A 27,245-nucleotide genomic window follows, 5' to 3' on the forward strand; every position below is an offset into this window, starting at 1 on the left:
CATTAATGAGAAAATCTCTAAAAATACTGTATTGAGTAGAGTCGAGATGTGGGTTCTATTTACAACTGTAGTATGAGTCCCTTGAAGTGAAAAATGATTGTACCACAAATAAGGTAATTATTAGTGTTGCTGGAAGTTTTAGCAGAGTTGATCTCATATGTCCACAGCCGGATCGTTTGCTGTCGCCGACGGCAGTGCTGTTTCGCCAGGCAGGCCACTGCTTTGAGTACAGCACACTGCTGTGTTCGCTGCTCATTGGAACTGGTTATGCTGCCTATGTTGTGTCTGGCTATGCTGCTCGTGAGTTTTGCAGTAATGACCAGACTATGGTCACCTGTCCTCGGCTCATTCGGCCACCACCGGTGAGTAAGACTGTGTACATTCCTGCCTGTAAACTTATTAATGTGGGGAAAATTCACATTGTGTTTTTTGAATGTTCTCATTGGTTTTGAATGACAGAATGCTTTGACATGTGTATGATAGTTGCAGATTTTCGTTGCTTGGCTGCAGTTAATTAAAAGTGCAAGTAAATGTAACAGTTACCATATATAAAATAAAATCACAGAATTACAATACTGAAAAGTTCTCAGATGTGATTAAAGTTATCCAAAGTGTGGAACATACTAAGACCACACATATGACACCAGTTTGACCCATTCTTGAGTACTTCTCTAGTGTTTGGGATTCACACCAGGTCAGATTGAAGGAAGGCATTGAAGCATTTCAGAGACAGGCTGCTACATTTCTTGCAAGTAGCATTGAACAACGTGTAAGTATTTCAGAGTAGCATCAGGAATCCAAATGGGAATTCCTGGAGGGAATGGTGTTCTTTTTGTGGAACACTATTGAGGAACGTTAGAGAACCGGCATTTGAAGCTGACTGCAGAACAATTCTTCTGCTGCCAGCGTACATTTCATATGAGGACAATGAAGATAAAGTAAGAGAAATTAGGGCTGATACAGAGGCATGTACACTGTCATTTCTTCATTGCTCTGTTTGCAATTAGAACAGGAAATGAATCAATTAGTAGTGGTACAGGATACCCTCTGCCATGCACCATATGGTGGCTTGTGACGTATGTATGTAGACGTATTCTAGAAAAAAGATACCAAACAGCTAGTATTCTTCCTAAAAATTTTATTATTAAGCAACCATTTTCAACATTTCATTAGTGTCATCTGGAGGCCCTTATGCAAAAGACAAATATAGATATCCAAACATTAGTGCAATATGTGTTGAACTGGATACCATGGCTTCCTGTTTACTTGACATGTATACTCCAAACACATAACAGCTGCCATATTTGACAGTTGTTGTCATGCAGTTGAAGTGTACTTGTCAAATAAATAGAAATCCACAGTGTCCAGTTCAATATATATGTTACCAATGTTTGAATGTCTTTTCATTTTTTGTTATTCAGTTCAATATAGATGGTACCAATGTTTGAATGTCTCCATTCATTTTTTGTATATGCATCTGAAGATGACACTAATGAAGCATCCAAACTGGTTGCTTGAATAACAAAACTTCTAGGAAGAATTATGGCTTTTGGTATACATTATTTCTATGAGTCGTTGATTGGCCACAGTCCTGCATCCATATCTATATGATGGATGCACAAAAACTAAATATATAGATGAAGATCTCTATAAGCTTGAGGGGGAAGTTCGGTTCGGTTACACCAAACAACACTCCCATTTTGTAGCAGTTTGTTTATTCACCTAAACACATCAAAGGCTTACAAAGAACTGACATGGTGGAACTGCACAAAGATAATGTTTAAGTTAGTTCAAAGATGATACTCAGATCAATGCTGTTGCCGACCTCATTGACGCCACATAGAATTCCTTAGAATAGAAAAAGAGTGAGAGGTTCTAGAACATGACCTAAATGACATTGAGAAATAGGCATGATGGAAGGTAAGTTCCCTTCTATTCATATGTGCAGGTTAAATGGGTTGTGTTCATCCACTGAATGTTGTGTAGCAGATGTGTGGAGACATGCTCTTCTGTTATGCCAGTTTGTGCTAAATAGCATGCTGTTATCAAATTTTCAACTGCATAAGAAGGTGATTCGTAGTGAGATTCATCATTGTTTAAAAGCTGTTTATGGTGACGGTGATGTTGATAGGTCTATTGTAAATCGATGTGTAGTAAAATTTCATGTTTGCAAACCTGGAAAAGCCATAATCATTGATGAAACACACAGTAGATGTCCAGTCACTGCCATAGATGATAGACATTGCAAACTTGATGCTAATTTGATTCAAAATGACTGATGTACACTCAAAAGTGTACCACAGACCATACTGGAATATTCAGGAAACATGTTGGCTTCATTATTGAACAGTTACCAATGGGTAGCACACTGTCTCACAGATGAGAACAAACTGCCATGATGAAGGAAATGATTTCCTTTTGCATACTGTGATGGGGGGTGAGTCACACACACACACACACACACACACACACACACACACAACATATCTACACCATTTACTTTCATGATTAGCAAAATCTGCATAAAAGTTGCTGTATATGATAAAAAGTAGATGTAAATGCAACATTAGGTTTATCTCTTAAATTTATTTGTGATCATTTTGTTTTAAATTATGTTCAATTCAAATTAGAAAAAAGTGTTGAGTATTTCAATTGAGTATTAAAAATACATTTGAGGTAGTTTACTAGAAGAAATCATGCAGCTGCAAAATTATAAGGTGTTGAGAAAATAATTAAAATTGTTCATATATCTCTTGGAATAATACAGTTGATTGTACATAACAACAGAATAGTTCATGACATTTGGCTCTTAATCTATATACATTATAAAAATGTATGTATGAGAGTAGGCTGAAAAGTAATGCTCATATGCTGCCAGAACACAACATAAATGATCTTTAGAAATGCCCCAAATGCAATGTGGAAGGTAACTTCTCCTGCTAGAGGCATGCACAGTTTTAAATGCATTGCATTCGTCCAGTGTATTTTGAGTAGTGGAAGTATGGAGACTTGTTCTGCTGCTATGCCAACATGAACTAAACAACAAGCTGTTATCATATTTCAATTGCTGGAAGAAGTGACTCCTAGTGAGATTCGTCATAATTTAAAGGCTGATTATGGTGATGATGCTGTTGATACGTTTACTGTAAATCTATGGGTAGTGAAACTTTGATGTAACATGCAGCAGACATCCGATCTTTGCCACAGACAATAAACATTGCAAACTCAATGACGATTTGATTAAAAATTACCAGTGAATCACTCAAAAGCATATTGCAAACATTATTGGAATATCCTAGGAATGTATCAAAAATACTTATAACTCTGCCCAAGTGATCGCGTTCCAGAAGTCTTAACATAATCTCCAATCCTTGCTTAAAGCCAAAGGTCTTTCCCAGAACTTATCTCCCAAATCAATTTCGCTCCTCACCCCTACGACACCCTGCACACCCACATGCTCTCCAAAATCCACAAATCCAACAGTCTTGAATGCCCCTTTGTAGCTGGTCATTGTGCCCCCACTGACAGAATTTTGGCCCTCGTTGACCAACACCTCCAACCAGTTGCCCATAATCCATCCTCCCAGGTCAAAGATACCAATCATTTCCTTCACCAACTCTCAACTATCCCCACGCCTTTACTTCCTGGATCCCTACTCCTCATTCTTGATGACACCTCCCTAAATGCCAAAAGCCCATGATATTATCACTTTTGAACACTGCCTTTCCCAATGTTCTTCAGACTACAAACCTCATTCCTCATACGCCTTAGTAAATTTATCCTATCTCTCAACTACCTCTCATTTGAAGAAAAGGTATACAAAAAAATCTGTGCCATGGATACTCACATAGCATCCTCCTCTGCCAGCTGGTTTGTGCGCCGTCTAGAAAAAACTGTCCTAGCCTACCAAAACTCTAAACCCCTGATCTGGTTCTGTTTCATTGATGGTATCTTCATGATCTGAACTCTGGGCCAGGACACCCTATCATCATTTCTTCACAACCTCAACACCTTCTTTTGTATCTTCTTCATGTGGTCCTCCTCAATACAGCATGCATCCTTACTGGATGTTGACCTCTTCTCTGATGGCTCTATCTCCACCTCTATCTGCATTAAACCCACCAACCACCAACAATACCTGCATTTCCACACAAAAGAATCCCTTCCATAAAGCCTGGCCACCTGTGGACAGTGTATCTGCAGTGACAAGAACTCTCTTGCCCGGTATGCTGAAGGTCTCACCAAAGCCTTCACAAACAGGTACTATCCGCCAGACCCACTCCACAAACAGATCTCCCATGCCATTTTCTCACCCCCCCCCCCCCCCCCAGTTCTCCCACCACCCCCAAGAACAAACCACAAAGGAGTGCCACCTTCATCACCCAATACTACCCCAGACTGGAACAGGTGAACAACATCCTCTTTCATGACATTGATCTCCTGTCATCGTGCCCTGAAATGAAGGACATCACATTCAAGATCATGCCCATCGCTTCTAAAGTGGTGTTCTGTCACCCACCAACCTCCATAACATTCTAGTTCATCCCTATGCTACTCCCCATCCCAGCCCCTTGCCACAAGTATCATACCCCTGTGGAAGACCTGGATACAAGACCTGCCCAGTCCACTCAGTCAGCATTTTCTGTTCCAGACTTGTCTATTCCTGAATCTTGTCACAGGCTTATACTAACCCCTCATAGGCAGGCCACCTGTGAAAGCAGCCATGTAGTATACTAGGTGTGCTCTAATCATTGCATAGCTTTTTATATTGGTATGACTACCAACCAGTTGTCCACAAGGGTGAATGGCCACTGCCAAACTGTGGGCAAGAGCAAAGTAAACCATCATGTGGCTCAGCATGCAGCTGAACATAATGTGTTTGAATTCAGTTCCTGCTTCAATACCCAAGCCATCTGAATCACCCCCTCCACCAGCAGCTTGTCTGAACTCTGCTGGTGGGAATTATCATTACAACACATTCTCCACTCCCAAAATTATTCCAGTCTCTACCTATGGTAACTTACTGTCCCCACAACCTCCAACCAACAGTTTCCACCCACTCTGTCCTATCACCTCCTCTTTGTCCTCGTCCCCTCATCCTCTTCGTGTGCTGCCTCCTGCTAACGCCCCCGCCTGTCTTTCCCCTTTCCTTCTGCTATCCTTACTTGCTTCCTGTTTCCTCCCCTCCTCCTTCCCCATAACTTCCTGATGCTGCACCTGTTGCCAGTCTAGTCCCTGCAGACTCTGTCAGACAGCTCTCTTTTCTTCCCCCACCCATACCCTGCTAACCCTTCCCCTCCCCATTGCCTCCAGATTTCTGCTTCCATTCTATGTGACAATTGCATTATGGTCTGAGCTGCCAGAGAAAGTGGTCATGTGTGCATGAAGTTTGCTTGCTTGTGTGAATGAATGTATGTGGGTTTGCTTTTCTGAAGAAGGCTTTGGATGAAAGCTAATGTGTAACTGTCTTTTTTTGTGCCTTTTTGCAACTCAACCTCTTATCTTTACGGTGAGTAGCAAGCTGTCCTTTCCTTACATTGTTGATATTCCAACCTCGTGTTTTCAAGAAGCATATCAGTTTTGTTACTGAACAATTACAATTCTACAAAGTCTGTGCCTGATTGATTGCACGCAGTCTGACAGACAAGAACAAACAGTGTTGATTAGAATACTGTAAGCAACTTTTGCAGTGCTGCCATGATGAATGAGATCACTTCCTTTTGAATACTGTGATGGGGAATGAGTCATGGTTTCATCATTGTGGCACAGAAGACAAAAGACAAAGTACTGAATATAGACATCTGTCTTCTCCTCAGGTGAAAAAGTTCAAAACACAACCATCTGTATTCTGGGATGCTCACCAAGTTTATGAGATGGATTGTCTGGTATGAGGAGCAATGGTAAATTCTTCTCAATACACAGAGATGCTAAACACCTGTGACATCATTTGTTGTGTTAGAGGCAGGCTTGTGCCAATAATCTTGCAACATGACAATGATTTCCCACACAGCTCACACTCAACTCAAAGATGCTTTGTGAAGCCTGAAGTTTGAATGAAATCCACTCCCTCATTACTCCTTCACTCTTGCATCTTGCAATTTTTATTTTTTTTCTCTACACAATAGAGACCTCAAGGGTAATCATTACACCTCATAAGATGAGGTGATGGCATATGTCAAGTGCTGGATTTGAGAAAAGTGAGAAGAATTTTTCAGTGATGAAATGAAAAAAATGTTACATGTTGGGAGAAGTGTGTTAGTTTTAACAGTGACAATGTTGAAAATTAAATATATGATTTTGAAGCTTAAGAATTGTACTTTAATGTACTTCTTTTCCAATCTTCCTAATTGTTTTTGTTTGTGTTCTACAAGCATGTGTACATTACTTTTCAGCCTGCCCTCATACATATGCATGTACAGTCCCAGCCACTTTATTAGATGCTCTACAGTTTTTAAGCAAATTTTGATGTATGTTTAATGAAATTTGTTTTTTTAGCACTTAAATTGTGATAAAAAGATTGTGTGTAGTCTACTTCATAACTAAGGTGATATAACAAATAAATAAAATGTAGTGTTTCTTGAAAATATTTTATAATTACAAAAAATTAAAATATTATGAAAGTGAAAACATTAGTCTTAATGTCTTGTTGAGCCACCTTTTGCAGCTATGAGAGCCTTAATACAAACTGCAACCCACATCCATTTGAACCTGCTTACTGTATTTGCCTCCTGGCCTCTCTCTGCAACTTTTACACCCCCCCCCCCCCCCCCAATCTTCCCACCAGTAATAAACTGATGATTGACTGATGTCTTGGAATGCATCATATTAGCCGAACTCTTCTGTTAATGAAGTTGTGCCACAAATTTATTATGTCCCCAATTACATGCAGTACCTCATCATTAGTTACATGATCTATGCATCTAATCTTCAGCATTCTTCTGTAGTACTACATTTCAAAAATTTCTGTTCTCTTCTTGTCTAAACTGTTTGTCATCCACAATTCACTTCCATACATGGTTACATTCCAGACAAATACCTTCAGAAAAGACTTCCTCACACTTGGATCTATATTTAATGTTAACAAATTTCTTCTCCAGAAACACTTTTCTATCCATTGCCAGTTTACATTGTATGTCCCCTCTACTTTGGCGAACACCAGTATTTTACTGTTCAAATACCAAAACTTATCTGCTACTTTTAATTCTTTGTTTCCTAATCTAATTTCCTCAATACTGCCTTTTGTCGCTGTTCATCATACAGCCTCTTTTCAAGACACTATCCATTTTATTCAGCTGATCTTCCAAGTCCTTTGCTGTTGCTGACATTTCACTGGGAAACATCAAAACTCAAAAGTTTTTATTTCTTCTCCTTGAACTTTAATTTAATGTCCAGTTTTTCCTTTGGTTTCCTTTATTGCTTGCTCAATGGACAGATTGAATAACATTAGAGATCGGCTACCATTCTCTCTCATTCCCTTCTTAATCACTGCTTCCCTTTTGTGCCCTTCAACTCTTATAGGTGTTGCTTAGTTTCTGTACAAGTTATATACAACCTTTCGCTCCCTGTGTTTCACCCCTGATACGGTCTGAATTCAAAAGAGTATATTGCAGTCATCATTATCAAAAGCTTTCTTTAAGTCCACAAATGCTATAAGCATTGGCTTGCCTTTCCTTAAAGTATCTTCTATGATAAGTCATAGGGTCAGCATTGCCTCATGTATTCCTACATTTATCCGGAATCCAATCTGATCTTCCCCAAGGTCAGCTTCTACCAGTTTTTTCCATCCTTCTGTAAATAATGTGTGTCAATATTTTGCAGCCATGACTCATTAGACTGACACTTTGGTAACATTCACACCTGTTGGCACCTAATTTCTTTGGAATTTGAATTGTTACGTTCTTGAAATCTGATGGTATTTCACCTATCTCATACTTCTTGCACACCAGATGGATTAGTTTTGTCATGGCTGCCTGTCCCAAGGTTACCAGTAGGTCTGAGGGGACCTTTTTTAAACTTAGGTCTTTCAGCACTCTCTCAAATTCTTTGCCCAGTATCATCTCCACCATCTCATCTTCATTTGCTTACTCATCCCTTTCTGTAAGATTGCTTGCAAGTTCATTTTGCTTGTGTAGTCCCTCAATATATTCCTTCCACCTTCAAGCTTTCCTTTCTTTGCTTAGTACTGGTTCTCCATCTGAGCTCTTAATATTCATAGAGTGGATTTTCTCTTTTCCAAGGATTTCTTTAATTTTGATGTAGATGATATCTATCTTTCCCCTAGTGATACATGCTTCTATATATTTGCATTTGTCCTTTAGCCATTGCTGTTTACAATTAGCCATTTTGTACTTTCTGTGAATCCCATGTTTTAGATCATGTCTGCTTAGAAATGTCTGCTTGTGTCTGTGTATGTGCGGATGGATATGTGTGTGTGTGCGAGTGTACACCTATCCTTTTTTCCCCCTAAGGGAAGTCTTTCCGCTCCCGGGATAGGAATGACTCCTTACCCTCTCCCTTAAAACCCACATCCTTTCGTCTTTCCCTCTCCTTCCCTCTTTCCTGAAGAAGCAACCATCGGTTGCGAAAGCTAGAAATTCTGTGTGTGTGCTTGTGTGTTTTATTTATTGTGCCTATCTACTGGCGCTTTCACACTTGGTAAGTCTTGGAATCTTTGTTTTTAATATATTTTTTCCATGTGGAAGTTTCTTTCTATTTTATTTAGATCATGTATTCCCTTTCACCTGCTTCATTTGGTGAATTTTTTTCCCTCTCATCAATTAAATTCAATATCTGTCATGATATCCAAGGATTTCTATTAGGCCTTGTCTTTTTACGCATGTGATCCTCTGCTTCCTTCTCTATTTCATCTGTAAATGTTACTCAGTTGTTTTCTATTGTATTACTTTCCCCTGTTTCAGGCCAACACAGGCCAACAGTGCTTGATGCTCCCTTTGAAATTTTCAGTAGTTTCTGGCTCGTTCAGCTTATCCATATCCCATCTCTATAACTTCCTATTTCTTTTCAGTTTTTTTCTGTTTTAATCCAATAAATTATGATCAGAGTTCACATCCATCCTTGGAAATGTCTTGCAGTTTGAAATCTGGTTCCAAAACCTCTGTTTTACCACTATAAAATTAATCAGAAACCTCTAGTTTCTCAAGATCTCTTCCATGTTTTCATTCATAATCTTAAACCAAGTGTTACTGAAAGTTGAATTGTGGTCTGTGCAAAATTCTATAAGAGAGCTATCTCTTTTATTTCTTTCCCCTAGTCCATATTCTTCTATTAGTTTTCCTTTTCTACCTTTCCTGTTGTTGTATTCCAGTCCCCCATCACAGTTAAACTTTTGTGTCTCTTAACTACCTAAATAATTTCTTTTATCTCATGATACATTCTTTCAATCTCTTCATCATCTGCAGAGCTACTTTGAATATAGTTGTACTACTGTGGTGGGTGTTGGCTTGATGTCTATCTTGGGATTTACTATGCTGCTCATAGTAACTTTCCTATTTTATTACTCATTATTAGACCTAATCCTCCCTTTTTAAATTTTCAAAACTCCCTGCCTGATTAGGGATCTAAAATTCCACACTCCAATCTATAAAATGGCAGTTTTGCTTTCTTGATGATGACATCCTTCTGAGTAGTCCCTGCCTGGAATCCAAATGTGGGACTAATTTACCTCCACAATATTTTACCCTCAAGCCTACCATAATCATTTAACCACACAGTAGAGCTCCACATCCACAGGGAAGGTAATAGCTGTAATTTTCCCTGCTTTCATGTGTTTGCAGTACCAGTACAGCAAGGTGATATTGTCTTATGTTACAAGGCCAAATCAGTCAGTCCTTCGGAGTATCGCCCCTGCAACTACTACTAAGCCTACTGGCCCTTTTCAGGAACTACATGTTTGCCTGGCCTCTCCACAAATATCCCTCTGTTGTGATTTCACTTATGGTATGGCTATCTGTATCATTGAAGCATGCAAACCACCTTTCCTTGCAAGGTCTGTGGTTCATTGTGAGAACTTTAAAAGTATGAAGTGCAATTTGTCTGTTATTTTTGATGCTCAGTGTGTCAATCAGGTTGTGTGAATGAGCCAATACATTTGTTAATGTATTTATGGGCCAAAGATCATACTGTATGGTTAGTACCACAGATGAATTTGACTTTTTCCCTTGTGTTGCATGGTGTAAAACAACAGAGATCACACATATATTTCTTAAATAGAAATGATTTACATGCATGTGCATGATGCCATTGGAAAAAAAGCTAGTTCAGAACTAAATTAAATTTGGAAAAAAATCAATAAAGACAAAAGAACATGGCAGCTAAGCTTTTGATGAAGGCCAGGATGATTGTGACGCTGAAAGATGTTTTGGAGGGATAGTCCACACCTGTGATATAAAGTAAAGCTGATGATTTTATGTAGGCCTATGCATGTTGGGAGGAATTGCAGAATCAAAATGACGTGTCTTATGAAGCAATGGTTGCTCAGGCCCTTGGTTGTCAGACTTGCTCTCGGCCGCAGCTAGTGATGGCTATTCAGATATGTGGAAACATGGTTACTGATTGTGTCCACATAGAGAGCCAGACAGCAATTGTAGCAGAGTTGATATAGCTGCTTTCAAGGGTGACCCATTTCCTGATTGGATAGGGGATATCAGTGACTGGACCAGAATTGGGTATGCTGGGTGAATACACAGGACAAGTCTCACTTCTGGATCTTTCACGTGAATATTATCTATTTGGAAAAGGGTTAGGAGTAGTAGTATTGGAAGGGTGAAAAAAGGATGTTTTGTATGTTGAATAGGTAATGAACCAAGATGGAAATGATTTTGTAAAGAGAGTATTCTCCATTTCAGGAGATTTATTTATTTATTTGAAAAAATGCAGCCAGAGTCCTGGAAGAGGGTGGTACAGCTGTACCAATTCAGAATTGTATTATTGCAGTATGAGAAAGGGGCTGATGTGTAGTTTGTTAATAAGCCTAGCTGGAGTATTGGGAGCATGAAAGGATATAGCATGGATAGTCTATTTGTATACCAAGTTTGCAGTAATGACTCTCTGAAGGTGTTGGCAAAATGATCACCATAATGAGGCAGTGTTGCAGATACACCATCTGTTTGATCTTTGAGCTGCCTTGCTGGAAATTGGTAATGAGAATGACTAAAGTTTTCACCATGTCTAACAAATAGTCACCATGAAAGGCATCATGGCTGCCCGAAGTGTGGCTATAAAGAGTAAACTCATTGATCCACTAAATTTCAGGGATCCAACTGCTATTCTTCACCTGATGTTTCAGCCATTGTCTGAGTGAGCTGACAGATGGAACCAGTATAGTATGAAATGTATAAGGATGAAAAATCAAATTTGGGCAAAAATCAGGCAGAAATGTGTGCTGAAGATGTAGACTGTGCTAATTTTGTGATCATCATAAGATGAATTGAAGGTGCTTGGTTTAAAATTGTGAAAGCATCTGTAACAAATAAAATACCTCAATCATTATTGATGGGCTTGTAAGGCATGGTCTGCTTCATGTTTTCACTGAAGTCATGGGTATTTGTGAACAATATTTTAGCCAGTGTTGTAATAGTGAGTTACGACCAATACCAACTTTAAATGATGGGGGATGGGGAGAGATGAGGCAATTAAGTAGTATATATTTTAATGACGAAGATGAAAAGATGCGAGATATTTAATTACAGAGTTTTTTTTTAAATTTGAGCTAGAAACAAATACAACAGAAGGCTAATTACCATTAAACAAAAATGGAAGCATGAATGTTCAGGCACACAACTGTTGACAAGAATCTTACAACTTCAATTGTGCTCAGATTCACAGGCATGAAATCTTCTTCTGTGCAAGATGCAGGGCATTGTTAACAATCCAGTAGGTGCTTCAAGGTCTCTAGTTATTGGTATCCATAGAGACATGCCATTTCTTGGGACTACTCCTGGATCTTCAGACTCCAGAATAAAGATAACTGAGTGACCTCCACATGATGCAATTCTGTTCATACCCAGGTTGGAGGATTTCTGAAGGGAGAGGCCAGGTAGATTTATTCTCATGTCGAGAAATCCAGAATATTTTTTTTCTTGCTATAGCTGCTGTTGTTTGCAAGAATGAATCAATCCTTAGGAAACTACTTGTGGACCTCAACCTCGGGCCTGCTGAAATGTACCTATTTAGTGGATGGTTTTCTTGATGAGACTGATTTGTTTTCTCTGCTTTGGCGCCTACTTCACGATGAATATCTCATGATGCTACGCCAGTAAGCTGGTAGATTTTTACAAGTGGTGTAGGTTTCAAATAACTTGTAATAAGCGTACATGTTTCATTTAGCACTTTAGCAGTTACGTTTGCACCTGGGGATTTGTACCAGACTCGTTGTGCTTACTCTGCAGCACTGTAGCACTTACTAGTGCCATAGTTCTCAGGATGTGGTTGAGAGCCCCATATGATAACAGTAATCTTGTAAAAGATATTATTTCTGGCTTCCACCTTCATTCTTGTATTCTCAGGGTCCTGCTTGTATGTCAGAGTACAATCCAGAGTGACTTTCAGATATTTTGGACCTGTCATCTATATGAACTGTGTCCCTTGACATGTGATGTTGAGATGTTCAGAAGATTTCTCTCGGTTTGCCAGTGCCAAATCATCGACATTATGGGATATCCTTGTGTTTTCCAGAAGTGGTTGGTCATTGTCGAAAGAACAGTTCCTGGTGGTAAGCCATTTCTTTGACTTCTGGATCATTCACACTGTCCGTGGAAGACCACACAAAATTTCCTGTTTTGGAGTAAACTGTGAGTCAGTTTGGTGAAATCATAATCTTTCATTATTCTGTATTCCTCCGTGACTATGCATGGTGACTGACAGTATCCTAAGCAGCCATCAGGTCAATAAAAGCTACTCCTGTAATTTTCCAGGTTTCAGAGATATCTGCAATAAACTATATGAGATTGAGAATCTGAGATGCACACCTTTTTCCTGGACTAAAACCATCTTGTTCTTGTATTATAACTATCTCTTCAATATGAACCAAACAATTCAGCAATATTTGCTCAAAGATTTTCAGCAAATTACATAACAAGGATGTAGGCCTGTAGTTTTCTGGCTCAGCTGTTGATTTACAGTTTTTAAAATAGCAATCACAATTGATTTCTTCTAAATTTTGGCAAAATAAAAGGCTTTTTTACAGTTGCTGAAAAGTGCCAAAATCCGCTCTCTCATCTCATTACCAAAGTGTTTGATCTGCTCCGTTCTGATGTCATCTACCTCTACCAACCTTACCACTGATAATGGCTGCATTCAGTTTATCATTTGGAAAATGCTGTAAAAATTTGCTTGTCTCCAGTTTATCTTGGCTTCATGATTTACTTATCTGACCTAATGTATTGGATGAACTGGTTTACCATTATTTGTGAGATGATGGGAAATTTGGCTAGCTGGTACTTTTACTTGTCTCTTTCTTGCTCTTTAATTACTGTAGCAGCAGTTCCATCTGTGTTGTGTAGTGTCTAGTTTATTCTAAATAATAAGAGTTCTTGTAATATTTAATGAGTGTTGATACTTTTTCTGATGCATGAAGTATTTAGCTGTATTCTTGGAGAAATACTGTGTATATATTTTGCATAGGAGAATAACTTAATGAAGCCAGACCCAACTCTCATTATATCGACGAGCTTCCTTCTGGGTACAGCCACAGTGTATACTGCAGCAATGCTGGGAATGTGAGTGTTGTGCTGAGTATTGCCAACAGGTGACTTTCCATATCGATGTGAATAGTTTACGTAAATAACTATGAGAATATGAACAGCACTATAGAACAATAGGGGTCCAGCTAGATAATCATAGAGGTCATGCAAAAGTTGGACACAAAGTCAAAAACATTGAAACAAATAGTTTTTGTGTTGATAAGAACCCAGAAGTGTGTTGTTGTGAATTGTTGCTGCAAAAACTTCTTTGATAATTGTAACAGACAAAAGATCCCCTCATCTAAACTTTCAGATTTTTATGAGAAATTTAGAGGTTTTATTGAGCTAGCTGTCAAGTAAGAAGAAACAGTTACTAGTTTGTGGAAATTTCAATACAGATTTCTTAAAAGATATGCACAGGAAAAATGATCTAGAATTGTTATTTGGGCGTTCCAATCTAATTTCAGTAGACAATTTTCTGACTCGTGCAGCAAAATGGTAGGACATTTTTACAGACTGTGCTCAGGCTGAAACAATTGAGTATGCAATTGCAAGTGGACTACTAGATCATGATGCACAACGAAATGAAATAAACAGTAAGGCACCATCCAACCCTGAGGCAGGTTCATACAAAGCACTGAGGCTTGTTAATTAGAACAGGATCCAGTGTTTTAAGAGTAAGCTAACGGAGGTAATGTATAGAAAGAGATGATAATGTGTAGTCCAACTTATTCCATAGTAATTTTGGGCCAATATTTGAAAGTTGCTTTCAATAAAAAATTATCCAGAAAAAAACAAGTGAGCTTTGGATGACTAAAGCAATTGAAATGTCATCTAAGAGGAAGAGGAAAATTTATGTAAAGGCCAGAGTAAGTCAAGATCAGACACTGCTTGCATACTACAAAAAATGCTGTAGTATTTTAAGGAAAGTCATTAAAACTTTCCAGAAGTATGCATGTCCTGACAGAAAAAATAACATCACTAATAAAATAAAAACTGTAGTAACACTGTTCACGTTTACATCGCACTTCACTTAGTGTAGACCGGGACTGTGTCCTAGGCATGCCCAATGTTAACTGACTGGGCACAGCTCGTGCTGCCTGAGTTGTTGTTGTCGTTACGCCGGCAGAGGTTGCTTCCGAATTCTCGCGTGCCCTCTGGTGGAAGGGACTCTACTTGCGGCAACTACCGTCCGTGACATGCCGTGCTGATGTGCGATGCCCACAATCTTTCTGCTGGCTACTGCACTTTTCCTCTTTCGGGGGGTGAAGCCACTGTGATCCACTGCGTCGGAAGGTGGAGCATCGGGCAGGAGCGATGACCTCCACATCCATTGCCGGTATCCAACATGGATTGTGACCAAACCCACGTGCCCAGACCGACATACACAGTGGAAAGCCAGGTACTCCGTTTTGCGAAGCCTGGCGAGGACCAGGCTGGAGGAGGTGAAGCAAGGTCCTAGGTTGGTGCCTATGGAGGAGCTCTGCGGGGCTGCGTTCTGCCATTGGTGTGGTCCAGTAGACTGTCAGGAACAACATCAATGCCTCCTCCGCAGATAATTCGTGCACATACTTTTTCATCTGCATCTTAAATGTGCACACCATGCACTCGGCTTCCCCATTCGATTGTGGATGGAAGGGGGGAGAGCAAACGTGCCGAATACCGAAACGCCTACAAAAATCCTGGAAGGTCTGCGAAATAAACTGCGGTCCATTGTCTGAGACCAGGGTGATTGGCAGACCTTCCACAGAAAAGATTTTTGCTAGTGCCTGGATTGCAACTTCTGAAGTGGATGAGGAGCAGTGAACCACATATGTGAATCAGGAATAAGCATCAATGACAATGAGCCAAAAGCCATTGAGAAATGGGCCCACAAAATCAATGTGAACATGTTCCCATGCTTGGGTTGCCGGCGGCCGTGAAGAGAACGCTGCCCTGGGAGATGCCTGTTGGCTTGCACACTGGGAACAGGCGGCCACCAAGTGCTCAATTTCTCTGTCAATACCAGGCCAGTACACGTGTCTGCGAGCCAAGGTTTTAGTATGGGAAACACCTGGCCTGGAGGGCGGGATGACCACCCCTGCTGAATGAGGTGAACTACTTGCCGGAGAACCAGGTCAGCTGCCGTTTCCCTGGCGACTCGAGAACTAGTGATCGGGAAGCCATCAACCGCTTGGCGGGACGCCACATCCAAATGAAAACACATAATCTCCTCTCAATCGAACGTAGGATCCGGGCCCACCAGAAGACGGGATAGAGCGTCGGCATTGGCATGCAGTCCGGTAGGGCAAAAATGAATGCCATAATGGTGATTAGAGAGGAACAAGGTCAAGCGCTGTAGTCTGTGGGCCACTCTATCCGGACTCTGAGAGCCTGGGCCAAATAACGATATTAACGGCTTATGGTCAGTGATTAACTGAAACTTCGTGCCATACAAGAAAGGGTGAAACTTGGTAACAGCATAGACAATGGCCAAAGCCTCTTTTTCCACCTGGGAGTAATAAGCCTGCACGGGACTAAGAGTTTTAGATGCAAACGCCAGTACAGGGGGCGGGCTATGGTGGAAGCCCTGGGAATGAACTGGTGGTAATAGGCTATCTTGCCTAAAAAAGCTTGTAACTCTTTCAGCAAAGCAGACTGAGGAAGGTCGACGATACCTTGGACCAAACGTCCTAGTGGCTGGACGCCTTGCTGAGAGATGGTGTAGCCCACATACTCAATGGACGGTTGGAAGAAGTTTGACTTACGCAGGTTGCAATGCAAGCCCACAGACCTGAATTTGAGAAAGAGGGTGCAAAGGTTGTGCAAGTGTTCCTTCGTGCTGCGGCCTGTGACAATTATGTCATCCAGGTAATTAATACAATGAGGGATTGTTGACGTGACGTGCTCAAGATAACGCTGGAATATCGCCGGGGCACTGGATTAGCCAACTGCTGGTATTGGTAAAGGCCAAACGGGGTGTTGACGACCGCCAACCGTATGAAGTCCTCATCTGATAAGCATCCGAAAGATCAATTTTCGAAAAATATTGGCCTCCCGCCACGGCGGAGAACAATTCATCAGCACGAGGCAAAGGATAGGTGTCCACCACCAATTGGGAATTAATGGTGGCCTTGAAATCGCCACAAAGACATAATTTTCCCGAGGGCTTCCTTACAATAACGAGAGGCGAAGCCCACTCACTGGGAGAAATGGGAAGAACGACCCCTAGGGCTGTCAGCCGGTCTAGCTCTTCCTTTACCTGAGGGTGGAGAGCCAAGGGGATGTGCCGCGCGCATAGAAAACGCGGACAATGCCGATGCCTACAACATTAAGTGAGGCTCAATATCTGAAACATGCACCAGGCCCTCCTCAAAGATATCTGGAAAGTCTGAGATCAAAGATTCCAGTGATTGATAGGGAACGTCTTCGGAGACCAACTGAATGGTGTCAGTGATAGAAAAACCGAAAGCTTGAAAGGCATTCAGGCCAAAGAAGTTAGCGGAGCTCGCGTCACTGACAATAATAAAAGTAATAGGCCGAGTGACTGATTTGTAAGTCACGTTGGTAGTGAATTGACCCAGTAGGGGAATGAACTGTTTACCATAACCGCGTAGATGCCGGTAAACTGGCACCAAGGGGGGCGATCCAAGGTCGTAATAAGTTTGTGCATTTAACAACAAAACTGCCGTGCCTGTATCTACTTGGCAGCTGTAACCGGTGTGACCGAACCGACACCTCGATAAAGAGTTTGCGTGCTGATGCGTCGGGAGCCTGGCCCAATGAAACTTCCTGAATGTCAACGTCCATGTCCTCTGTACCTGCTTCCTTCCATTCTTTTGAGGCTGAGCGGCAAACTTTAGCAATTTGACCTTTTTTATTACATTTGCGCCAAACGGCCCAACGCTGGGGGCACTCTGACCGATCGTGATGTACATAGCATGACGCACAGGACAGCAACAGGGGCCGGTGGCCGGAATTCTGTTTACGCGCTGTGTGGGAGCGGCCATAACGTCCGGATTGTACGCACGTCGTCCACCCCGGACGCAGTGGACGCGGCTGCGCCGCCCTGAACTGCCGCGACGGCGCTCCACGCTTCCAACTGTTGACCGGCGGCGTGAGAGACTTCATACGATTGAGCAATGGACAGGACTTCCTCGAGGGAAGAGTCTTGTAACTGCAGGGCCCATTGCCGGACCTCCCTATCAGGGGCCAAACGAACAATGACATCGCGCACCATAACATGGGCATACGACTCTCGCGACTGCTCCGTGACAAAATGACACTTGCGACTAAGACCGCGCAGGGTAGCGGCCCACGCCCGGTAAGACTGATGGGGTTGCTTCTTGCATTGATAGAACTCGACCCTAGCCGCCACAACATGCGTGCGGCGGCGATAATATGAAGACAGCAATGAACACAATGTGTCAAAAGACAAGGACGAGGGTTCCTGCAATGGCGCTAGCTACTGCAAAACTTGATACAGCGAGGGAGATATCCAAGACAAGAAGAGAGCACGACATACCTGCACATCGGCAACATGAAACACCTGGAAATTCTGCTAAAGGCGATGTTCATATGTGTCCCAATCCCCCGCCGTCTCGTCATACGGTGGAAAGGGAGGAGGGAACGGTGCTGGTGCAGACTGCGTGGAGAGCAACGCCGGAAGCACTTGTTTCATGGTGGCCATGAGCTCCATCTGCTGCTCAACCAAAACCCGCACTAAATCCTCCATGCCGTGGAGAAGCTGCAAAACCGGAACGACGCAGCACGCGAAAGAGCGACCCTACTCGTCGCCAATTGTGTAGTAACACTTTTCAAGTTTACGTCGCACTTCACTTAGCGTAGACCGGGACTGTGTCCTAGGCATGCCCGGTGTTAACCGACTGGGCACGGCCCATACTGCCTGAGTTGTTGTTGTTGTTACGCTGGCAGAGGCCACGTCCGAATTCTTGCGTGCCCTCTGGTGGACAGGACTCTACTTGCAGCAACTACCGTCCATGACACGCCGTGCCAATGTGCGACGCCCGCGATCTTTCTGGTGGCTACTGCAAAAACTGTGTGTGACATTGTTAGATGGGAGACAGGGCACCCAGTCAGTGTACAAGACTCCATAAACTAAATGACAATGATGTGACTGATAATTCACAAATGGCAAGTACTTTTCAAAATCACTTTCTAAATGTAGCAGCAAATATAGGATCAAATGGTACGGATGAAGAAGAAACAGAATGTATATAAAAAATGTCATTCCACAAAATGTTAAGCAACTACAGTAGCACCAGCATCCTTCAATGAAATTAATACAATTATAAAAAGTCAATAAAACAAAAGTTCATGTGGTATTGATGGAATTTCAAACAGAATTCTGAAAATTTGTTCCAACTTAATAAGTAATGTCCATTGAGATACATAGTGCATCACTTGTGCTAGGAATTTTTCCAGACAGCTTAAAATATGCAGTTCTTAAACTATTTCATAAGAAAGGCAAAAAGACAGAATTAAACAATTATTGTCCAGTGCCCTTACTGACATCTTTTTCCAAAAAGTAATGTACTCAAGAGTAGTCGCACACTCAAGTGGAAACAATTTACTTAACATATCACAGTTTGGATTCCAGAAGGGTTGCTCAACTTAGAATACTATTTATACATTTGCTCATGAAGTAGTACAAGCCTTAAACAGTTGTACTTCGCATCTGGTTTTTCTGTGATCTTTCTACGCCATTTGACTGTGTAGATTATTATACTCTCATAGAAAAACTCAAGTTTTATGGAACTGATGGCTCAATACACAGCTGATTTGTATCATACTTAAGAAACAGAGCGCAAAGAGTTGTGCTGAATAATTCAGACACTGTTGGAAAGATAGAAAATTTTAGCGTCTGGAAAAAAAAATCACAGAGGGAGTCCAACAGGGTTCAATTTTGGGACCACTCCTATTCCTTATATATCTGAATGACTTAACACTTAATATTCAACAAGAAAAATGGGTACTTTTTGCAGACAGTACTAGTATTATTGTAACTACCATTAGACAGAAAGTAACAGAAGAATTCCCGAAAATGGATTCTCCCTAAATTTTGGAAACATACACACACTTCATTCAGTTCTGTACAAGAAGTAAAGTTGTACCAACAACTGATGTAGCCTATGAGCAGGAGTTAGTAGATAGGATAGAATGCTCAGATGTTTGCCTTCCTCTCTCAAGTTATGCAAACTACCCCATGGATCAGTCATCCAAAATTATGGGAAAAGGTTAAGGGGCATATGATATCAGGTGCAGATCATATGAGGCATGTTTTATAGATAAGTACCATTTTGCAGTAAAAAGAAAACAGGTTGACTTTTCATAACAATTTTATTTTTACATGAATGCCTGTACTTTAATTTGATTTACTACATAATTCCAGCCAATATTAAGGCACTTATTGCATTGTTCAACCAGCTTCTGAATATCATCCTTGTAAAAATCTACTGCCTGATTAGGCAACAATTGCATAAAGCATCCTTCTTGATGCTTAAGGAAACTCATCATGTAGCACCAAAATCATAAAGTGTCTGTTGTCTAACACTTTTTCATCACCTTTCTGCACCAAATTGTCAGTAATGACTGAAGGTTGTCCTCATTGTGCACATTCGTATGGCCATCTTTAAAATCTCTCACCCCTTTCCGTACCACCCCATTGCTCATAATGTTTTTTCCAGTTCACTGATCTGATGGTGAATTTCAGCCACTTTCACACCTTTCACACTAAGAAAATGAATCACAGTGCATATTTCACAGTTGGTGGGATTCTCAGTCAGAGTAGGCATTTCAGATACTCACAAACAAATGTAAAAACTCTGAATATTGATGGAAATTATGTAGAAATGTAGATTAAAGTATAGGCTTTCAAGTAAATGTAAAACTGTTAAGAACAGTCTACTTGTTTTATTTTTATTTGAAAATGGCACACACTTAAAGAACAAGCCCCACATCTAGTGCACCTGACATCATAAATCCCATATCCATTTTGCAAAATTTTGGATGACTGACCCAAGGGGTGGTTTCCATAATTTGAAAGGGGAAGGCACCATCCACTCACAGACGACCTCATAGGGCAGTGTTTCCCAGCTTGGGGCTAGTTACCCCCTAATGGGTTAAATGAAATTTTATGAGGGGTAAAAACTAAATTATTCAATTCTGTTTCACTCTCAAAACTAAATTATTTTCAAATTCTGTGCAGCTTAGAGTTGTCAGCCATGATCACATACAGCAGTAGAGCATCCTGTTCACTATGGCGACTGTTCACATATTAACTTAGCATTTTTTCTCTGTATTCAATTCATTCTCCCCATAACTTATGGATGCAGTGCACCCATCCTCATCTACTGAATCTGTAAGAGTCAACATAACTACTTCATCACCTCAGACATAAAATTAGTACCCTGATAAGTTATGGTGGTTTTCATGTCCTGAATTTAAAGATCCAGTGATTAACCATTGCCTGAGCTATTGTCTCTGCTTGTTGATTTGGCATAGCAGTCTGAGGTACATAATATGAAAAATGATCAGTAATGGTATAAATAGAAATTGATTCCTTGCCTGTCATTGCAGGAAAATCCATGAATATCCCTGCTAATCATGATCAGTAATGGTATAAATAGAAATTGACTCCTTGCATGTCATTGCAGGAAAAATCCATGAATATCCCTGCTAATCATTTCGAATGGTTATCTGCCCTCTGGTAGTCTCTGCAAAAGAACCTGCTGTTAGCTAAATTCCATTCTTTGCTCACAGGGTTCACAATTTTTCACATATTGCTACACTTTCTGCTTGGATGTGTACCACCAATATATGTCTGGTGACACATTGTTCTGTAGTTCAGCGACATCCGTGCCCTGCCAAGGTAGAATTCTAGGCCTCACTCAACTTCTTGGCATGTAAAATTATTGGTATGACTATATGTCATCCTCAAATGCCATCTTTATGCAATATTCTGTCATTAGTGCAGAACTGTGCTTGCATTGTGAACTGCTGAAACTCTTGAGTCAGTGGCCTGTGTATTTTTTTAGTTGTGTGCATAAATGCTAACACACTCCTTTGCATGCACTTTCTAGCTCAGCCCATCAGCATTTCCATACATTTTTTTCAGGATGGTGTATCATATCAAAGTCAGATTCTCTACTCTGTAATACCCCTGTGTCAAGTGCCTAGTCAGATCTTTCAAGCCTATAAGCCATTTCAATGCTGTGTGATTTGTTACAATTTTGAAGTGCTTGCCATACTTTTTCTGTGGTGGAGTGTTTCTCCACCACTTCATTTAGTTGCCTGGAAGCATAGGCTGTTGGGTGCTCCACTCTGTATATTTTTTGACTTAATATACACCCGAAATAGTGGGTGCAGGTGTCACAAGACAATGTGATCTGCTTCTAATAATTCAGAAAAGCTAGGATGGAACCATTGGTCAGTAACCCCTTCAACTGCACACATACTTCTTTGCAATCCAGTGTCCAGTGAAACTTTATCCCCTTTTTCATCAGATGAATAATCAGTCTCACTACTTCCCAAGATTTTGGCTCACGCTTCTTGTAATAATTAGCTGAAACTGAAAAGGACTGCAGCTCTTTTTTTGTACAAGGAGTAGGAAATATCAGAATAGTTTTTACAAACTAGGGGCCTTTCTGCAGCACCATTCTGTCCAATAATATGGCCTAAACAGCGAACTCACTTTAAGATGAAATGACACTTTTTCATACTTAGTGTTAGCTGTGCTACTTGTAATTGACCAAACCTGTCTCGTAAACATACTGCATTCTCTTGGTGGCCTTAGAAAACACTATAATATCAGTCAACTACAGCACTGGTTTGCTTTTAAATCCCACACTCTCTCTAATGGGCTTTGGAATGTCACTGGTCCATTCTTTAAACTGAATGGCTATTTGGTGACACTGGCCATAAAAGTTGTCTCAGGTTCATCCTCTTGTTCTACTCCCAGCTGATGGTTTTCACTTCACAAATCCATAGTTGTAAGGGAACAGCATTGCCCCAGGTTATCTAAATTTTCTATGATGTTCAGTGTTGGATATGCAACCATGATTTACACTAACTTAAATACTAATAGTCACAACAAAATCTATAAGCCATACTCAGATCAGAGCTTTTCCAAGGCTTACTTACTACTGGGTCCCCAAAGCTTCTGGTACTCTCTCCTATACTCCTATCATGGAGCTGTTGATTTATATATCCATCAATCACTGATTGAAGGTGATGTAAAACTCAGAATGGCCTCTTGTATGCTTGTGGTTCATTTCCTGTGGAAATCCTATGCTGCATTATTGGAGATTCTGGCTGTAGTTCTGCATATTCCTATAGCAACTTCTCCATCTTCTCCCTATAACTCCCTTGTAAATGTGAGACCTTTTCCCCATAATGCGGGTAAGTTGGAAGATTGTCTTGGCTCTTATTATCCTGCACTGCACAATATAATTAAAGGATCACTTTCTTGAAACCTGGTAATTATTTCCCATTGAGACATATAAGTTTGAAATTTCACTCAAACATGCCCACAACCTTCCTCTGCAATGATGTAAAAGCATGCACCATGTGATATCACTGTTGGGCTCAATGATGCTTCATACAACAAGATGTCGACACTTGAGAAAAAAAGGCTAGTGCTCAGAAGTTCATGTGATGTGAAAGGTAGGTTAATGATGTCACATTGGCACTAAATTTCACTACAGTTCTGCACAGTTCCACTATGGACGTGCCACATGATCAGAAGATCATCACACCCCATCTTACCAACATTTCACGCCTTCTTTTGACTTCTCTGCAATCGATGTCATAACCATGTCGATCAGCATTGAGAACATTTGATTTTCTCATAGCAAAATATTTCAGATGCGTCACCACTTAGAATCGATACAAAAAGGCCTTCCAGGATTACATAAAGGGTGTCAATGAAACATTTTGCAGTTGAAAACGGCAGTTCACAGTGCGATGAGAAGCAGGGCGACATTCTTCATAATCTTTGACACTGATGGCAACCTACAGATGCATCAACCCTTTTCTAAGGACATCATGGGCTAGCAACCCTATTGAACCTGATCACAGCTCTTTGGAATACTGTGAAACTCCAAGCTCTGCTGTGCTATACAGTGTGGAACCACAAGGGATCGTTCAAAACCATTCGACAAAATTTGAACGTGATTCAAAGGAGCAAAGGATGCTTTTGCTTTTTCAGTCCTTGTGTTTTGCACCTTCCTGTGTCGTGATCATGGAGGGGCGTGAGATTAACACATACATGTATAAAATGGCAAAGGGTTCCTCTAAGACTCCCTAGCTTGACAATACAGTCAGTGCCCACATTTGTTGAGCGCTTTAAAAATGTAGCTGCACAGAGACCACCCGAGAGAAAGTTTTGGTTACCAGGTAGTAGGCATGCTGGAATAGAAAAGTTTCAATTGTATGCCTGCCTGCAGGCACAGAGGATTCTTGTAATTGGTTTTCTCTCTACAGCTACATTTTTAAACTACTCCACAAATGTGGACAGGTGACCCTGAGGGTGTTGCCAAACTGGGGGTCTTAAAGGAACCCTTTACTGTTTTACTTGTCGTAATCTCACACCCCTCCATAATCATGCCACAGGACGGCATCAAACAGGAAGGCTAGAAAATTATAAGCTCCCTTTCCTGCTAGAGGTCATGTTCAAATTTTCTCTAATGGCTTGAACAGCCCCCTTTGGTTCCACACTGTACATCAGGGCAGAAATTCCAGTCACACTATGTTCAGTGGTGTTGCTAGCCCACAATGTCCTTAGAGAAGGATTGAAGCATTTGTGGGATGTCAGCAGTGTCAAAGGTTGTCAGGAATGTCATCCGGCTGCTCATCGCACTGCAAACTGTCATTTTCAACCACAAAATGAGTGGGAATCAATGCCTCAAGGGAAGGGATGGTTCCATTGATACACTTTATGCAAGATGCTGAGACCTTTTCATGTTGATTCTGAGTGGTGGTGTGTCTGAAACGTTTTCTTTGGCTACACACAAGGAAACTCTGTGATTTCAATGCTGGCCATTATGGTTCTAACCTCCATTGCGGAGGCGTCAGAAGAAAGGGTAAAATGTAGGTAAGAGTGGGGTGCGATGACCTTCTTATCATGTGACTTGTCCACGATGGCATCGGGCAGAAATGTGGTGAAATTTCATGCCAATGTGACATTATGAACCCAATGTACACCTAAGATGAACTTCTGAGCTCTGGCCTTTTATTTTATTTTCAATTTTTTTGTTTTTTTCATGTGTTGACACTTTTCTATCTGAAGCGTTGCAGAGCCTGAAAGTGACATCGCAGGACTTCATGCTTTTGCATCATTATAGAGGAAGGTTGTAGATACCTTTGAACCAAATTTTAATGGGAAGTACTATGGAGTGGCACAGTGTATATTCAAATCCATACCTAACTTTTCGCCTCCAGTACTTTCAGGTTGCCTATCAGTGAACCTTAAAATGTAAGCAGCTTTCACGGCTACATTTCAATTACTTAACTTGATGATAACTGATGGTTAGATTGACATGAGTAACACAGGTTTCTTGCAAGTTCTCCACCTAAAACTTCAGCTGTGTCCGTTTTTATGTATTTCAAGCAATTTATGATGAGTTGACCTAAAACATAACATAGCTGAAACAGTCATAACACTTTTTAAATATTATTGTGTGCAGAGCAGCAAAACACCAGTTCCTGGCATCGTTGTAGCAACCTGGGCTGGGGTCATGTTGTTATTATGAGGTTGAGGAAAGGGTGAGGATGAGTAATCTTGTGGAGCACTAAGATGCTGATGAGACATAATGGGATTAACAGTCATTTATTATGAACGTCTACAATCATTTGGTCTTTTTCCCACCACTGCCTAGCAGTGGCTGTTTGAGCCTGTGTCACCCAACGATGCAAGGTTGGACATCTGCACCCGACGAGGAATCTACAGGCCCAGGTACTGTCTGAGGTCAGTGCTGTGGCTCCATAATGGGAAAGTCTTACTGTGGACTCATAGCAATGGACTCTGAGGTGGTGGTGGCTATACACGCTTCATTGTATTCACCAAGGCATCCTGCAATTAGTGGAGATGACTTTTCACCAGTATTCGTGATGCAGATGGAATGGCCTAACTCTGAGAGTGAGTGAATGAAAGGCAGGGGTTTTATAGCAGTTGATGACATAGTTCCTCCCTGTACGCGTGACTGAATGTGCTCCCATTTTCTGAACTTGGCAGTGCTCTTGTGTGGCCTAATGTTTCACTTCAGAGTTTCGGAGCACGCCTTTATGCAAAGTTTGCATCCTGAAAGGTGTTTTTACGAGATCCGTAGGTGTAGTTATCATATGCAGTCTTGTTACAGAAGATTAGAGTGTCTGCTGTGCTCTGCTGTTTGAGGGCTGAATCATGTGTTCCTGATGTTCCCTCTCACACACTGTGAGACAATAAGATTCCTGTCTGTCTTTACTTCAGCTCTTCTGGGTGTTGAGACATTGGCTGTGCCACCATTGCATAGCCAACAAAAATGTTCCATTTAATGTCGTATCAGCTGGTTCTACCAAACTTTTATTTCCAAACTTAATTACCATGCTGCTGTGCAACAATATGTATATGTTTATTGTATCATAACACAGATAAGATGGACATGGATTCAGTACCCCAAAACTAACCACATACTGACACAATATGGCTACCACCATGGGTGATTATACAGGTTCGGATAACTACAAAGTTAAGATTAAATTAATTTCCCTTTGGTGCTTGGCATAACATGTTAATAATTCAGGTGAAGATTCCCAGAGAAGCTGAAAGCCAATTTGTGATCACATAAATATAATTTTGCAGATCATGAAGTGTTATCCTTTTTAATATCAATTATGAAGTTACATTACACATTATTAAAATTGAAGGTAATTGAATTTGCAGTTGAGATTTTGTTGCTTTCTCAAAACTGGTTATGGAGTTCAGCTTTACAATTCATTATAATGTTTCTGAAACAGCATGTTGAAATCTTACAGTTTTCACATATAAGTTCCATGGAATGTACATCAGTAACAATATCTTAATTATTTCTCTTAATTAATTTACAAATACAGTGTTACTTTTATTCCTTACATAAATCCCATATCTTAACAGTTGGCTGTATCATAATTACTATAACATTTCTACATATAAATTTCACAAATCATAAACTGACCTTTTGTTTACATAACATTTCACATATTTTTGTTTGTATTTCAATATCTCTATAAATTAATTAGAACTAATCTTAACTGAGCATGATTCATCTTAAATCAGCTTTTTATTATCAATACAGAAATCCACCATTGTTACCAATGAAGTTCCTGTTCTTCCTCTGCTTCGTTAGGACCCTTCAGGATCATGTGTAGCTTGTTTTGCGTGTCTTCTTTCTTCCCAATACCTCTTTATTCCATCACTTCTTCTGTTTCTTTCTTCTTCTGTTAAGACAACTTTGATTTTGGTGTCCAGCCACCTGTGACCATCCACCAACCCTTTATACTTCTCCCTGTCCTGTACTACTGTTAGCAGAT

General features: G+C 40.7%; 1 protein-coding gene across 1 annotated transcript in view; it reads left to right on the forward strand.

Moving 5' to 3' along the window:
* LOC126267908 (dynein regulatory complex subunit 7-like) overlaps positions 1-27,245 on the forward strand; it is a 283,625-nt gene that overhangs the window by 105 nt on the left and 256,275 nt on the right. Inside the window, exon 2 of the mRNA XM_049973218.1 lies at positions 168-362. Coding sequence (XP_049829175.1) covers positions 168-362 — 195 coding nt within the window. The remainder of the gene's footprint in view (positions 1-167; positions 363-27,245) is intronic.

Source organism: Schistocerca gregaria, chromosome 4, assembly GCF_023897955.1.
Source record: "Schistocerca gregaria isolate iqSchGreg1 chromosome 4, iqSchGreg1.2, whole genome shotgun sequence".
Classification (NCBI taxonomy): Eukaryota; Metazoa; Arthropoda; class Insecta; order Orthoptera; family Acrididae; genus Schistocerca; species Schistocerca gregaria.